The following is a 17670-nucleotide window of genomic DNA, read 5'->3' as shown; positions in this document are numbered from 1 at the left end:
TAGTGCCTTGCGGTCGGAGGCCGAGCAGCTGCCATACCAGGCAGTGATGCAGCCAGTGCAGCTGTAGAACCTTTTGAGGATCTGAGGACCCAAGCAAAATCTTTTCAGTCTCCTGAGAGGGAATAGGTTTTGTCATACCCTCTTCACGACTGTCTTGGTGTGCTTGGACCATGTTAGTTTGTTGGTGATGTGGACACCAAGAATCTTGAAGCTCTCAACCTGCTCCACTGCAGCCCCGTCAATGAGAATGGGGGCATGCTCGGTCCTCCTTTTAATGGAGTCCACAATCATCTCCTTTGTCTTGATCACGTTGAGGAAGAGGTTGTTACCCTGGCACCACATGGCCAGGTCTCTGACCACCTCCCTATAGGCTGTCTCATTGTTGTCGGTGATCAGGCCTACCACTGTTGTATCATCTGCAAACTTAATGAGGGTGTTGGAGTCGTGCCTGTAGTCAATAAATAGCATTCTCACAGAGGTGTTCCTTTTGTCCAGGTGGGAAAGGGCAGTGTGGAGTGCAATAGAGATTGCATCATCTGTGGATCTGTTGGGATGGTATGCACATTGGAGTGGATCTAGCGTTTCTAGGATAATGGTATTGATGTGAGCCATGACCAGCCTTTTAAAGCACTTCGTGGCTACAGACGTGAGTGCTACGGGTCGGTAGTCATTTAGGCATGTTACCTTAGTGTTCTTGGGCACAGGCACAATGGTGGTCTGCTTAAAACATGTTTTATTACAGACTCAGACAGAGAGAGGTTGAAAATGTCAGTGAAGACTGCATCTCAGTGCAAGAGGCATCACTACAATCTAGAGGTCGACAGATTAATCGGAATGGCCGATAAATTTCATAACAATCGGAAATCTGTGTTTTTGGGCGCCGATTTGCCGATTTAAAAAATATATATATATTTTTAAATGTATTATTATTTTTTATTTTATTTTTTTAGACTTTTATTTAACTAGGCACGTTAGTTAAGAACACATTCTTATTTTCAATGACGGCCTAGGAACGGTGGGTTAACTGCCTCGTTCAGGGGCAGAACGACAGATTTTCACCCTGTCAGCTCGGGGGATTCAATCTTGCAACCTTACAGTTAACTAGTGCAACGCAATAATGACCTGCCTCTCTCTCGTTGCACTCCACAAGGAGACTGCCTGTTACGCAAATGCAGTAAGCCAAGGTAAGTTGCTAGCTAGCATTAAACTTATCTTATAAAAAACAATCATAATCACTAGTTAACTACACATGGTTGATGATATTACTAGATATTATCTAGTGTGTCCTGCGTTGCATATAATCTGACTGAGCATACAAGCATCTAAGTATCTGACTGAGCGGTGGTAGGCAGAAGCAGGCGCGTAAACATTAATTCAAACAGCACTTTCGGGCGTTTTGCCAGCAGCTCTTCATGTGTGTCAAGCATTGTGCTGTTTATGACTTCAAGCCTATCAACTCCCGAGATGAGGCTGGTGTAACCGAAATGAAGTGGCTAGCTAGTTAGTGCGCGCTAATAGCGTTTCAAACGTCACTCGCTCTGAGCCTTCTAGTCGTTGTTCCCCTTGCTCTGCATTTGTAACGCTGCTTCAATGGTGGCTGTTGTCGTTGTGTTGTTGGTTCGAGCCCAGGGAGGAGCAAGGAGACGTTAGCTTTCTTACATAGCATATATTGCACTTTTACTTTCTTCTCCAACACTTTTTTTTTGCATTATTTAAACCAAATTGAACATGTTTCATTATTTACTGGTAACTTGATTTTATTGATGTATTATATTACATTAAAATAAGTGTTCATTCAGTATTGTTGTAATTGTCATTATTACAAATACATTTGAAAAAATTGTCCGATTAATCGGTATCGGCTTTTTTTGGTCCTCCAATAATCAATATCGTTTTTTTCGGTCCTCCAATAATCGGCATCGGTATCGGCGTTGAAGAATCATAATCGGTCGACCTCTACTACAGTCCCTGGTCGAATCCAGGCTGTATCACATCCGGACGTGATTGGGAGTCCCATAGGGCGGCGCACAATTGGCCCAGCGTCGTCCGGCTTTGGCCGAGGTAGGCCTGGTGCTAGAGGGCGTACTACAGCTGGAGGTTGAATTTTTGGGACCATAAAAAGTTTGGGAACCACAGCTCTACAGAATCGGCGGGTCCCCCACGGGATGGCTGAGCTAATATAGGCTAATGCGATTAGCATGAGGTTGGAAGTAACAAGAACATTTTCCAGGACAAAGACATACAGTTGAAGTAGGAAGTTTACATACACCTTAGCCAAATACATTTAAACTCAGTTTTTCACAATTCCTGACATTTAATCTTAGTTCAAATTCCCTGTCTTAGTTCAGTTAGGATCACCACTTTATTTTAAGAATGTGAAATGTCAGAATAATAGCCTATCAGAAGCTTCTATAGCCATGACATAATTTTCTGGAATTTTCAAGCTATTTAAAGACACAGTCAACTTAGTGTATGTAAACTTCTGAACCACTGGAATTGTAATACAGTGAATAATAAGTGAAATTATCTGTCTGTGAACAATTGTTGGAAAAATTACTTGTGTCATGCACAAAACTTGCCAAAACTATAGTTTGTTAACAAGACATTTGTGGAGTGGTTGAAAACGAGTTTTAATGACTTCAACCTAAGTGTATGTAAACTTCAGACTGGAACTGTATCTGATATTGGCAGAAAAACTAACAAGAATTTAAGCTAACTGTACTGTCCAATTTACATTAGCTATTACAGTGAAAGAATACCATGCTATTGTTTGAGGAAAGTGCACGCACAGTCATGAACTTGAAAAGTTATTAATAAACCAATTAGGCACATTTGAGCAGTCTTGATACAACGTTTTGAACAGAAATGCAATGTTTCATTGGATCAGTATAAGATGTTGCACATACACTGCTGCCAACCAGTGGCCAAAATCTGAATTGCGCCTGGGCTGTATTAATACATTATGGACTTTCTCTTGCATTTCAAAGATTATGGTACAAAAAAATACAAAAAAGCGCATGTTTTTTTGGGGTATTATCTTTTACCAGATCTAATGTGTTATATTATACTACATTCATTTTACATTTCCGCAAACTTAAAAGTGTTATGCATATGCTTGCTTCAAGTCCTGAGCTACAGGCAATTGTAGGCGAAAATTGAAAAAAGGGGCATATCCTTAAGAGGTTTTTAAGGTATCTTTACTTTTACTCAAGCATGACAAGTGAGTACTTTTTCCACCACTGCATGGTTGTGTGAATGTGTCAGCTTACCTACTGGCAGTGCGTATGGCCAGGAACATGCAGAGGTAGCAGTAGGAGATGATGCCCAGTGGGATGAAGAACACAAAGATGCATAGCATGAGAGTGTAACTCCTATTGGCTGGTGTGGAGGTCACATAATCCCACGTACAGGAGGTCATCAGGCCCTCAGGGATATAAGAACCTGGTGAGGGGCAATGGGTTAAGATTAGTGTTGGGGTTGGGGTTAAGGTTAGGGTTCCAGTTGGGGTTGGGGTTAGGGTTAGGGTTGGGATTAAGGCTACGGTCAGGGTAAGTGTCAGGGTTGGAGATCAGGTGTTTGAGAAAGAGAGAGGAGATTATTGTATCTGCAGAGAGACAAAGAAGAGTGATGGGAAGTGAGAGCGTTGTAGAGATAAGATAAAAGGATGGTAGTCTGGTCCGAGATCTGTTTGGACTCTTGCCAACTCTATTAGTGTCATTGTCTAGCAAATGTGTGATTGTCTAGCACATGGAATGACTATTCCATAACACATTGGCAAGAGAGCAGAAACAGTCAGAAAAGTGGCACCCAAAAGGATGGCGCTAGTGGAGGGAACTCACTCCAGCCAAAGAGAGGCGCCAGGCTCCAGGCCAGCGAGTAGAGCCAGACTATGACGATGACGACGGAGGTGCGGCGTTTAGAGGTCCAGTGGAGGGCCTGTAGGGGCTTGGTGATGACGATGTAGCGGTCAATGGAGATAGCCAGCAGGTTGATCATGGAGGTGATCCCAAATAAGGCCCCACAGAAGGCGTACATCTTACAGCCTGTACAGAAATCATTTAGAGATCTTACAATCTGAGTAATCTCACAGGATAGAACATTTGTGATGCAAAGAGATGGAATTTCCACATAATTCATTTGCATTTTTTGTTCAGCATGGATAGCGTAATTCAGCTCCAAATACCAAAGTTGCTGAAGCTTTCCATTAAGACCACTGATTTGATGCGTTATTTTACCAAAGTTATGGGATGAAGGTAAAAGTACCTGTTTCTCCAAAAACCCACTCCTTGTAGAGACAGTTGACAAAGAAGATAGGGGACTGTGTGATGGCCATGAGGAAGTCACTCACTGCCAGATTCATGATGAAATAGTTGGGAGGAGTCCGGAGCTTCTTGTTACTGAAATACAGAAGAAATATACAGTGTTTATGTTTTCAAAAAATATATGAATTGTTATTAGCTTACTACTCACTTAAGATTTGACCTTGATCTTTATCTCTAAAGCTTTAGCATTATAACAGAATAGCTTCTATCCAGATAAGGAAGTAAAGATTAGGTCAGAAGGCAAGGATGCGATGCTGTACTTTCACATTAGTCAAAAAGTGAAACCACTGGAACATGACCCCACACTCAGTTTGCTAACTACCTCGTGACCACACTCCCCTCTGTGATTTGAATTCCTTAAAGTGAATGCATCTCACTCTCTGCCAACCATTCTAATTTAGGATGTAGAGTCTGAGTGGGTGAATTATCATTACATGAATCCATGACTGTTATTACAGTTGTCCATTAATCCCACCACAAACCAACATTCAGCATAAGTAATGCTCAGTGATCCGCCATCACCTGCGGACAACCAGCCACCTCCCCAGCCCCCTCCTCCTCTTCCTCCTCCTCCTCACCATACCAATCACTTGCTCTCGCCTCGCCCTGAGTCAATACACTCACCATTATCCCTCCTAGCAGCAGAGGTCATCCCCTACCTAGAAATACCTCCTGTTTTCCAAGAAACTAGACTGGCTCACAGCATCAGGGGAAATCAGACCGGCCCAATACAATTACAGAGAGTCAATTCAAGTTAGTATTTCAAGTCATTTCGAATGGCATGAAAATATCCCCTGATTTTGCTTGTGGGTGAGTGGGCGGCAGGGTAGCCTAGTGGTTAGAGCGTTGGACTAGTAACCGGAATGTTGCAAGTTCAAACCCCTGAGCTGACAAGGTACAACTCTGGCAGGCAGTTAACCCACTGTTCCTAGGCAGTCATTGAAAATAAGAATTCTTAACTGACTTGCCTGGTTAAATAAAGGTTAAATAAAAGTGAGTGCCCTCTGCCTTCCCCACTGTGAACATGGCCTGATTTCTGTTCTGAGTGTTTTGTGCTAAATAATGTTAATAACGTTTAGATAGAGAAGTGACATGTTGGATTAGTGGAGAGTGGCGCATTGTTGCCAGCTTCAGTAGGAGGAAGCAATGTCACCATGCTCTCATGTGGATTTGATTTGCACAAATCAAAGAGGAGATGTGATGCAATTGTCTCAATGGTCTCCAGGCATCTCTCTGAGATCCTTAAGTAAACACGAAGGACTCCACGGCCTGTGGAGCTCTCACGCATTACTAACAGAGAGGAGAGGATGAGGAGGAGAGGGTGGTAATGAAGAAAATGATTAAGAAGAGAGGACGGAGAAAGTAAGGGAGTGGGAAAGATAATGAGGAGAAGAAGGACTTTAGAAGGTGTTTTGTGTTTAGTGACAGAACGCCTGAGCAGGTTTAATCTGTGTCCAGGAAACCAGCCCACAGTGATCCTCACATTGAACCATCTAGTAAATGTACAGTAACAGAATGTGTCTCCACATCAGCAGCACTCTAACCACTGACCCAGATGGGGACCATGAAGGGAAATCACAGAATGTGCTGAGCCAACATAGGGACCCAGGATGAGCCAATCTATGGTCAGATTGGTAGTCAATCTGCACGCTACCCCCATGCTGGGTCTGTTTATGGTGGTGGAGGTCAGAGCTCATGCCTGATTCCGCCAAGCTGAGTAAAAGTAGTTGGAAATCAGACTTTTGTAGAAAATCACTTCCTATTATGCTACTTCTCTGAATGCCATTTTGAGACTAATTTATAGACATGCCAGCTAGGGAGGGAAAGGAACATATATATTAGGTGTACACAAACTCATTTTCACATGCCTGGAGTTGATGTTATTGCAAACCATAGTAAGTATCTGGAGCCCTTTTCACTTTTCCCAGCAACATAATCTTTAACAACAACTATAGCAACGATGACCGCAAAATGATTCCCCTTTGAAATGACAAAAACGTATTCTTAAAGGGATACTTTGGGACTTTCTCCAGAGTCAGATATTTCTGTGTCCATCCAGTATGAAGGAAGTTAAAGGTAGTTTCACAAGCCAATGCTAACTAGCGTTAGCACAATGACTGAAGGTCTATGGGTATCTACTAGCATGCTAAAATCCTGAAGTATCCCTTTAAACACAGAGGCCTTTTAAATGTGTAAGTTAAAAAGAAACATACAGGACTGTATATGGAGTTACACACCCTGTTCACACAGAGCTGTCTTTGATGGCTGTCATACACAACGTGTGCAATTCTTCCTGCGCACTGGACAAATCTGTGTCAGTGAGCATTAAAAAGCTGATGCCTCCCACGCTTTCTGCTTTGATGTGAAATGTCAAACAATTGCCATTGCACATGCACACACATCATCACAGGGTAGCATATGGTCCAAGTTAATTACGCTCAAATATTCACTGAGTTTGGAATTTGTTATGTAATGATAGCACTGGTACTGAAGCATTTTATTACTTTTATCATGACGATTAGATAATGTTATCATAAAACAAAAATTACTAAAACAGGTGTAAGGTGATATAATTTAAATCAGCACCATTTGCTTTTAGGCTTAAAAGACATCCTTGTGTTTCTATAGTAAAATTATAACACAGTGTGTGGATTGTGTTTCTATAGTATAGTTATAACACAGTGTGTGTGGATTGTGTTTCTATAGTATAGTTATAACGCAGTGTGTGTGGATTGTGTTTCTATAGTATAGTTATAACACAGTGTGTGGATTGTGTTTCTATAGTATAGTTATAACACAGTGTGTGTGGATTGTGTTTCTATAGTATAGTTATAACACAGTGTGTGGATTGTGTTTCTATAGTATAGTTATAACACAGTGTGTTTGGATTGTGTTTCTATAGTATAGTTATAACACAGTGTGTTTGGATTGTGTTTCTATAGTATAGTTATAACACAGTGTGTGTGGATTGTGTTTCTATAGTATAGTTATAACACAGTGTGTTTGGATTGTGTTTCTATAGTATAGTTATAACACAGTGTGTGTGGATTGTGTTTCTATAGTATAGTTATAACACAGTGTGTGGATTGTGTTTCTATAGTATAGTTATAACACAGTTTCTATAGTATAGTTATAACACAGTGTGGATTGTGTTTCTATAGTATAGTTATTGTGTTTCTATAGTATAGTTATAACACAGTGTGTTTGGATTGTGTTTCTATAGTATAGTTATAACACAGTGTGTGTGGATTGTGTTTCTATAGTATAGTTATAACACAGTGTGTTTGGATTGTGTTTCTATAGTATAGTTATAACACAGTGTGTGTGGATTGTGTTTCTATAGTATAGTTATAACATAGTTATAACACAGTGTGTGTGGATTGTGTTTCTATAGTATAGTTATAACACAGTGTGTGGATTGTGTTTCTATAGTATAGTTATAACACAGTGTGTTTGGATTGTGTTTCTATAGTATAGTTATAACACAGTGTGTGTGGATTGTGTTTCTATAGTATAGTTATAACACAGTGTGTGGATTGTGTTTCTATAGTATAGTTATAACACAGTGTATGGATTGTGTTTCTATAGTATAGTTATAACACAGTGTGTTTGGATTGTGTTTCTATAGTATAATTATAACACAGAGTGTGGATTGTGTTTCTATAGTATAGTTATAACACAGTGTGTGTGGATTGTGTTTCTATAGTATAGTTATAACACAGTGTGTGTGGATTGTGTTTCTATAGTATAGTTATAACACAGTGTGTGTGGATTGTGTTTCTATAGTATAGTTATAACACAGTGTGTGTGGATTGTGTTTCTATAGTATAGTTATAACACAGTGTGTTTGGATTGTGTTTCTATAGTATAGTTATAACACAGTGTGTTTGGATTGTGTTTCTATAGTATAGTTATAACACAGTGTGTGGATTGTGTTTCTATAGTATAGTTATAACACAGTGTGTGGATTGTGTTTCTATAGTATAGTTATAACACAGTGTGTTTGGATTGTGTTTCTATAGTATAGTTATAACACAGTGTGTGGATTGTGTTTCTATAGTATAGTTATAACACAGTGTGTGTGGATTGTGTTTCTATAGTATAGTTATAACACAGTGTGTGGATTGTGTTTCTATAGTATAGTTATAACACAGTGTTTGGATTGTGTTTCTATAGTATAGTTATAACACAGTGTGTGTGGATTGTGTTTCTATAGTATAGTTATAACACAGAGTGTTTGGATTGTGTTTCTATAGTATAGTTATAACACAGTGTGTGTGGATTGTGTTTCTATAGTAAAGTTATAACACAGTGTGTGGATTGTGTTTCTATAGTATAGTTATAACACAGTGTGTGGATTGTGTTTCTATAGTATAGTTATAACACAGTGTGTGGATTGTGTTTCTATAGTATAGTTATAACACAGTGTGTGGATTGTGTTTCTATAGTATAGTTATAACACAGTGTGTGTGGATTGTGTTTCTATAGTATAGTTATAACACAGTGTGTTTGGATTGTGTTTCTATAGTATAGTTATAACACAGTGTGTGGATTGTGTTTCTATAGTATAGTTATAACACAGAGTGTTTGGATTGTGTTTCTATAGTATAGTTATAACACAGTGTGTTTGGATTGTGTTTCTATAGTATAGTTATAACACAGTGTGTGGATTGTGTTTCTATAGTATAGTTATAACACAGTGTGTTTGGATTGTGTTTCTATAGTATAGTTATAACACAGTGTTTGGATTGTGTTTCTATAGTATAGTTATAACACAGTGTGTGTGGATTGTGTTTCTATAGTATAGTTATAACACAGTGTGTGGATTGTGTTTCTATAGTATAGTTATAACACAGTGTGTGTGGATTGTGTTTCTATAGTATAGTTATAACACAGTGTGTTTGGATTGTGTTTCTATAGTATAGTTATAACACAGTGTGTTTGGATTGTGTTTCTATAGTAAAGTTATAACACAGTGTGTGTGGATTGTGTTTCTATAGTATAGTTATAACACAGTGTGTGGATTGTGTTTCTATAGTATAGTTATAACACAGTGTGTTTGGATTGTGTTTCTATAGTATAGTTATAACACAGTGTGTGTGGATTGTGTTTCTATAGTATAGTTATAACACAGTGTGTTTGGATTGTGTTTCTATAGTATAATTATAACACAGAGTGTGGATTGTGTTTCTATAGTATAGTTATAACACAGTGTGTGTGGATTGTGTTTCTATAGTATAGTTATAACACAGTGTGTGGATTGTGTTTCTATAGTATAGTTATAACACAGTGTGTGGATTGTGTTTCTATAGTATAGTTATAACACAGTGTGTGGATTGTGTTTCTATAGTATAGTTATAACACAGTGTGTGGATTGTGTTTCTATAGTATAGTTATAACACAGTGTGTGTGGATTGTGTTTCTATAGTATAGTTATAACACAGTGTGTTTGGATTGTGTTTCTATAGTATAGTTATAACACAGTGTGTGGATTGTGTTTCTATAGTATAGTTATAACACAGAGTGTTTGGATTGTGTTTCTATAGTATAGTTATAACACAGTGTGTTTGGATTGTGTTTCTATAGTATAGTTATAACACAGTGTGTGGATTGTGTTTCTATAGTATAGTTATAACACAGTGTGTTTGGATTGTGTTTCTATAGTATAGTTATAACACAGTGTTTGGATTGTGTTTCTATAGTATAGTTATAACACAGTGTGTGTGGATTGTGTTTCTATAGTATAGTTATAACACAGTGTGTGGATTGTGTTTCTATAGTATAGTTATAACACAGTGTGTGTGGATTGTGTTTCTATAGTATAGTTATAACACAGTGTGTTTGGATTGTGTTTCTATAGTATAGTTATAACACAGTGTGTTTGGATTGTGTTTCTATAGTAAAGTTATAACACAGTGTGTGTGGATTGTGTTTCTATAGTATAGTTATAACACAGTGTGTGGATTGTGTTTCTATAGTATAGTTATAACACAGTGTGTTTGGATTGTGTTTCTATAGTATAGTTATAACACAGTGTGTGTGGATTGTGTTTCTATAGTATAGTTATAACACAGAGTGTTTGGATTGTGTTTCTATAGTATAGTTATAACACAGTGTGTGTGGATTGTGTTTCTATAGTAAAGTTATAACACAGTGTGTGTGGATTGTGTTTCTATAGTATAGTTATAACACAGAGTGTTTGGATTGTGTTTCTATAGTATAGTTATAACACAGTGTGTGTGGATTGTGTTTCTATAGTAAAGTTATAACACAGTGTGTTTGGATTGTGTTTCTATAGTATAGTTATAACACAGTGTGTTTGGATTGTGTTTCTATAGTATAATTATAACACAGTGTGTGGATTGTGTTTCTATAGTATAGTTATAACACAGTGTGTGGATTGTGTTTCTATAGTATAGTTATAACACAGTGTGTTTGGATTGTGTTTCTATAGTATAGTTATAACACAGTGTATGGATTGTGTTTCTATAGTATAGTTATAACACAGTGTGTTTGGATTGTGTTTCTATAGTATAGTTATAACACAGTGTGTTTGGATTGTGTTTCTATAGTATAGTTATAACACAGTGTGTGTGGATTGTGTTTCTATAGTATAGTTATAACACAGTGTGTTTGGATTGTGTTTCTATAGTATAGTTATAACACAGTGTGTTTGGATTGTGTTTCTATAGTATAGTTATAACACAGTGTGTTTGGATTGTGTTTCTATAGTATAGTTATAACACAGTGTTTGGATTGTGTTTCTATAGTATAGTTATAACACAGTGTGTTTGGATTGTGTTTCTATAGTATAGTTATAACACAGTGTGTGGATTGTGTTTCTATAGTATAGTTATAACACAGTGTGTGTGGATTGTGTTTCTATAGTATAGTTATAACACAGTGTGTTTGGATTGTGTTTCTATAGTATAGTTATAACACAGTGTGTGGATTGTGTTTCTATAGTATAGTTATAACACAGTGTGTGTGGATTGTGTTTCTATAGTATAGTTATAACACAGTGTGTGGATTGTGTTTCTATAGTATAGTTATAACACAGTGTGTGTGGATTGTGTTTCTATAGTATAGTTATAACACAGTGTGTGGATTGTGTTTCTATAGTATAGTTATAACACAGTGTGTGGATTGTGTTTCTATAGTATAGTTATAACACAGTGTGTGTGGATTGTGTTTCTATAGTATAGTTATAACACAGTGTGTGTGGATTGTGTTTCTATAGTATAATTATAACACAGTGTGTGGATTGTGTTTCTATAGTATAGTTATAACACAGTGTGTGGATTGTGTTTCTATAGTATAGTTATAACACAGTGTGTGTGGATTGTGTTTCTATAGTATAGTTATAACACAGTGTGTGGATTGTGTTTCTATAGTATAGTTATAACACAGTGTGTGTGGATTGTGTTTCTATAGTATAGTTATAACACAGTGTGTTTGGATTGTGTTTCTATAGTATAGTTATAACGCAGTGTGTTTGGATTGTGTTTCTATAGTATAGTTATAACGCAGTGTGTGTGGATTGTGTTTCTATAGTATAGTTATAACACAGTGTGTGGATTGTGTTTCTATAGTATAGTTATAACGCAGTGTGTGTGGATTGTGTTTCTATAGTATAGTTATAACACAGTGTGTGGATTGTGTTTCTATAGTATAGTTATAACACAGTGTGTGTGGATTGTGTTTCTATAGTATAATTATAACACAGTGTGTGTGGATTGTGTTTCTATAGTATAGTTATAACACAGTGTGTTTGGATTGTGTTTCTATAGTATAGTTATAACACAGTGTGTGTGGATTGTGTTTCTATAGTATAGTTATAACACAGTGTGTGGATTGTGTTTCTATAGTATAGTTAAAACACAGTGTGTGGATTGTATTTCTATACAATGTTTGGGGGAGGTGAAGGGTAAATATACATGTGTGGCTACAGCAGAGATTGAATGGTTGCAGGGGCGTACCGTGTCGCAGCATCAGTCAAGGATCCTCTTAATGCACATTAAGCATGTCAGCAGCACACCCAGGGAACCATCTCTACTGCCGTCTCCACTGCGGTGTGGAGTGAGCCACTGACAGCTAGCGGAATAAAGCCCCTAGCTTGGAGTCAGTCTCCTACCAGACAACCTAAACTGTAGCTATGTGTATAACCTAGTGAGCTCTTCCAGCTCACATAGCGCAAGGGAACAGCAAACCTGATTTCAGAAAACAAATAAAGCAACACCTCACGGCACAACGCCTCTCCCCCATGTGACCTACTATTTGTGTGTATGCATTGACGTGTATGTTAAGTGATAGATGGACGCACACACACTGTAAACACACTCACAAATTATTATTCTTTGGTTATATTGTTTTTGTGTTTCTTTCTAAAAAAAAGCATTTTTGTGTCTTGTCGTCTTTGTTTCTGTACTGTGTACACTGAGTGTACAAAATATGAGGAACACCCTCCTACTTTTGCTCTCAGAATAGCCTCAATTCGTCAATGCATAGACTCCACAAGGTGTCGAAAGCTTTCCACAGGTATGCTGGCCCATGTTGAAGCCAATGCTTACACAGGTGTGTAAAGTTGGCTGGATGTCCTTTGGGTGGTGGATCATTCTTGATACACAAGCAAAACAGTTGAGAGTGAAAAACCCAGCAGCGTTGCAGCTCTTGACACATACCAGTGTGCCAGGCACCTACTACCATTCCCTGTTCAAAGGCACTTACATCTTTTGTCTTGCCCAATTACCCTGTAAATGGCACACACACAATCCATGTCTCAATTGTGTCAAGGCCTAAAAATCCTTCTTTAACCTGTCTCCTCCCCTTATTCTACACTGATTGAAGTGGATTTAACAAATGGGGTCAATAACGGATTATAGCTTTCACCTGGATTCACCTGGAAATGTGAATGGAAAGAGCAGGTATTCTTAATGTTTTATATACACTGAATATACCAAACATTAGGAATGCCTTCCTAATATTGAGTTGCACCCCGCCCCAACCCCCCTTCTTCCCTCAGACCAGCCTCAATTTATCAGGGCATGGACTCTACAAGGTGTCGGAAGCGTTCCATGTCTCAAGGCTTAAAAATCCTTCTTTAACTTGTCTTCCCCCCTTCATCTACACTGATTGAAGTGGATTTAACAAGTGACATCAAAAGGGATCGTAGATTTCACCTGGATTCACCTGGTCAGTCTGTCATGGAAAGAGCAGTGTTCTAAATGTTTTATATACTCAGTATGTATATATATATATATATATATATATTTCTTATTCCAGCTCATGAAACATGGGGCCAACACTTTACATGTTATATTGTGTGTGTGTATGTATGTATGTATGTATGTATGTATGTATGTATGTATGTATGTATGTATGTATGTATATGTATTGCATGTAGATTGATGAGGGGGGAAAATGTTTTAATCAATTTTAGAATAAGGCTGTAACATAACAAAATGTGGAAAAAGTCAAGGGGTCAGAATACTTTCCGAAGGCACTGTATATACAGTACTCTCGGAACCTATTCAGACCCCTTCCATTTTCCACATTTTGTTACGTTACAGCCTTATTCTAAAATGGATTAAATTAACAAATTCCCCATCAATCTACATGCAATACCCCATAATGACAAAGCGAGAACAGGTTATATAAAAATAAAAACAGAAATACCTTATTTACATAATTATTCAGACCCTAGGCAATGAGACTCGAAATTGAGCTCAGGGGCATACGGCTTCCATTAATCACCCTTGAGATGTTTCTACAACTTGATTGGAGTCCACCTGTGGTAAACACAATTGATTGGACATGATTTGGAAAGGCACACACCGGTCTATATAATGTCCGACAGTTGACAGTGCATGTCAGAGCAAAAAACCAAGCCATGAGGTCATAGGAATTGTCCGTAGAGCTCCGAGACAGGATTGTGTCGAGGCACAGATCAGGTTACCAAAAAATGTCTGCAGTGTTGAAGGTCCCCAAGAACACAGTGGCCTCCATCATTCTTAAAATGGAAGAAGTTTGGAACCACCAAGACTCTTCCTAGAGCTGGCTGCCTGGCCAAACTGAGCAATCAGTGGAGAAGGGCCTTGCTCAGGGAGGTGACCAAGAACTCGATGTTCACTCTGACAGAGCTCCAGCATTCCTCTTTGGAGATGAGAGAACGTTCCAGACGTTCTACCATCTCTGCAGCACTCCATCAATCAGGTCTTTATGGTAGAGTGGCCAGACGGAAGCCACTCCTCAGTAAAAGGCACATGACAGCCAACTTGGAGTTTGCCAAAAGGCACCTAAAGTACTTTAAGACTGAGAAACAAGATTCTCTGGTCTGATGAAATCAAGATTGAACTCTTTGGCCCGAATGCCAAGCGTCACGTCTGGAGGAAACCTGGCACCATCCCTATGTTGAAGCATGGTGGTGACAGCATCATGCTGTTCGGATGTTTTTCAGCGGCAGGGACTGGGGGACTAGTCAGGATCGAGGCAAAGCTAAACAGGGCAAAGTACAGAGATCTTATATGGAAACCTGCTTTGTCATTATGGGGTATTGTGTGTAGATTGATGAGGTGAAAAAAACATGTAATTCATTTTAGAGGCTGTGGTGTAATAAAATGTGGATAAAGTCAAGGGGTCTGAATACTTTCCAAATGCATTGTATACCGTATACATGTGTAATGTCTACAATTTACATACATTTAAAAAATATTAACATTTAAAGCATTTTTTCATCATGTGTCAGACCCCAGAAAGACTAGCTGTCGCCAATGGTGCTAATGGGGATACTAAATTAAATCAAATCAAAGCTCTCGGCTCAGGTAGAAATCAATCACATGCAAGAATGGGATATTGCTGTAGAACTGTGAACAAAACAAATTGGATCACACATGTTTAACCAATCAGATGTGTGTAGCCTGTGCATATGATAATACCTAATTAAATATCATAGGTATGCCATACCTTAGTGGAAGAGAAAATGTCTCTGTGCTCTTAGATCAGATACAGATATCAGTAATTGAGTGTGCATTGTTTTCGATCAAAGCAGTAGTAGACCTAGCTACTATGTTAGCTCTATCAAAGGTCTGCTATGACCGAAAGCTAAGCACATGAAATGACTGGAATTAGCATTTTATCTAAGAGTGCAGAGACTTTCTTCACTGTGGTCTCTAGTCTTCCTGCACCTTAGCTACTTTTACTGAATGGCACAATACGTACAGCAGATTTCACTAATGCCTTCCATGAAGGGGGTCTATGAAGGGTCACAGTGTCTAGAGGAATGTCTTCTCTCCAACTATGAAACACTTCATGATTTGAGAGTAGGCATAACAACCAAAATACACGGTGGCCCTCGAGATCTCAACAGTTGAAAAACCCAGCCACCTAACTCCTGTAATTAGTTTTTGTTCTTGTTGTGAATTACATGTAAAATAGACAGCTGTTTGCTTGGCATGCCATTCATTATTTCTATATCTGAGAGCTCCAGTTTGTTGCTCAACGTGAAGTAAAAGTAAATCAGTTGTGTGTCACCACCGCACCAGACCATCCAGCCGGACAATGTGTGACTTCTTTCTGTCACCCAGCATTAGCAAGCCTCGCTCTGTCGCTTCGAGCACCGTCGAAAATAAGTCTTAGTGTCAGAACAGTACCATGTCAAAACACATGACGCTCAAAATCACATTGTTAAATCAAACACATCATCCTGCTGCAACCTTTGAGGTTCACTTTCTCTCAGCTGGCCTATGATGAACCAGGGATAATGATTTATGAATAGTGACTACACCATTACCGAAGACATGAACATGAACAGTTTTTAGGAATTTTAAAGGATCGGATTCTGTCAAGAACAGGCAGATGAGGACAAATCACAGAGCTTAAACCAAAGGGTGTGAAAATCCAGGAAAGATTAAATAGAAGATGTAGTTGAAATGTGAGGCATGCCTGTTCTCAAATCTCTCAAAGACTTCAGAAATACAAATGTCCTCTTTAAATACCCTGCATGGAAAAATCTCTTCTGTAAACACCTAGAAATTACTTCGGTGAATCAAACAACATCAGGTTTTCAGGGAAAAAAAACAGAAACACATCAACCTCAGTACCATTCTGCAAGAGAGAATAAACAGACTGGCACCCACCCTAGAAACACTTGCCCTCTCTTCTCCAAATCCTTCTTCCCTTAGGTACTGTGGCCTACCTGAAGAAGGCGTACATCACCAGGGCATTGCCACCGACCCCCACTGCTCCGATCACCACAACGAAGCAGGCCACGATGTAATGAGCTTGGTCTGGCACGTCTACCTTCCGGAAGAAACCTCGGTCCATGTTGTCCATGCCTGACATGTCTGGGACAGAGAGAGAAGCTCACTCCATATGAACAACCTAATGCATCATACAACACTTTCACTAAAGCACTTTAACCATAGATCTCTCTCTTTCACATCTCTCGTGACGCTTTCTCTCTCTCTCTCTCTCTCTCTCTCTCTCACAACATGTCTCTCGTGATGCCTTCTCTCTCCCTCTCTCCCTCTTTCACAACATCTCTCTCGTGATGCTTTCTCTCTCTCTCTCTCTCTCTCCATTTATATTTCTCAGTTTTCTCTCTCTTCTCATTATATAAGACTGTGTACCATAAGCATCCATTCAAATATCTGGGGGCTATAAATCAAACAAACCACCCAGTCCCCCTCTGCATATTCACTCATGTAAACATCTGATGCTTTTCTTCAGTTCCTTCAGTCCAGAAACAGTTTCTCCCATTTCCTAATGTAAAGCACTGTCATCTTCTCAACCTCTGTTTAGCTGAAATGTCACACCCTATGGCTCATCATAGCAGTGGAACAATGCACATAGTCTTTCAACATATTCAGAAGGCATGTATACTAGGCGCTTCCTACTAGCGAGGACTGTGAAGAGAGACACATATGCATACACTGTAATATTGTTGTATGGTGATATTTTCACATTGTACATTTTGTATTGTATATTTGTAGTGATGGAACAAGGTTATATGATGTACTGTTTCATCTTTTGTTTTACATGTAATGTAAGGGTTTTAATATGTTTGGACCCCAGGAAGAGTAGATGTTGCCTTGGCAGCATCTAAAGGGGATCCCTAATAAATACAAATACAAATACACTATAGGAATGTGAATTGAAGGGATGAGTGAAATAAATTGTGCATACAAACTGCTGTGATGTATTAGTTTTATCAGACATACACTTACTGCTGAAGAATAATAGGTTTCTTACAACAAGTTGCTGTCATGAGTTATTTGTTTCTATCAGACAAAGTTTCAATAGGTTTGACATGATTACAGCAGATGCCTAGTGTATGAGCAAATCTTTCCTC

At 38.6% G+C, this 17670-nt stretch overlaps 1 protein-coding gene across 1 annotated transcript in view; it reads right to left on the bottom strand.

Moving 5' to 3' along the window:
• LOC115104735 (melanopsin-B-like) overlaps positions 1 to 16745 on the bottom strand; it is a 31705-nt gene extending 14960 nt beyond the window's left edge. The window contains exons 1-4 of the mRNA XM_029626086.2: positions 16516 to 16745; positions 4264 to 4397; positions 3840 to 4043; positions 3270 to 3441 (exon numbers count right to left, since the gene is read on the bottom strand). Coding sequence (XP_029481946.1) covers positions 3270 to 3441; positions 3840 to 4043; positions 4264 to 4397; positions 16516 to 16661 — 656 coding nt within the window. The 5' untranslated portion in view covers positions 16662 to 16745. The remainder of the gene's footprint in view (positions 1 to 3269; positions 3442 to 3839; positions 4044 to 4263; positions 4398 to 16515) is intronic.
• Positions 16746 to 17670: the final 925 nt, after the last annotated feature.

This window comes from Oncorhynchus nerka, linkage group LG22 (assembly GCF_034236695.1).
Source record: "Oncorhynchus nerka isolate Pitt River linkage group LG22, Oner_Uvic_2.0, whole genome shotgun sequence".
In the NCBI taxonomy this organism is placed as follows: domain Eukaryota; kingdom Metazoa; phylum Chordata; class Actinopteri; order Salmoniformes; family Salmonidae; genus Oncorhynchus; species Oncorhynchus nerka.
The sequence above is the reverse complement of the archived record's forward strand: the minus strand, read 5'-3'. Positions and strand labels throughout refer to the sequence as shown.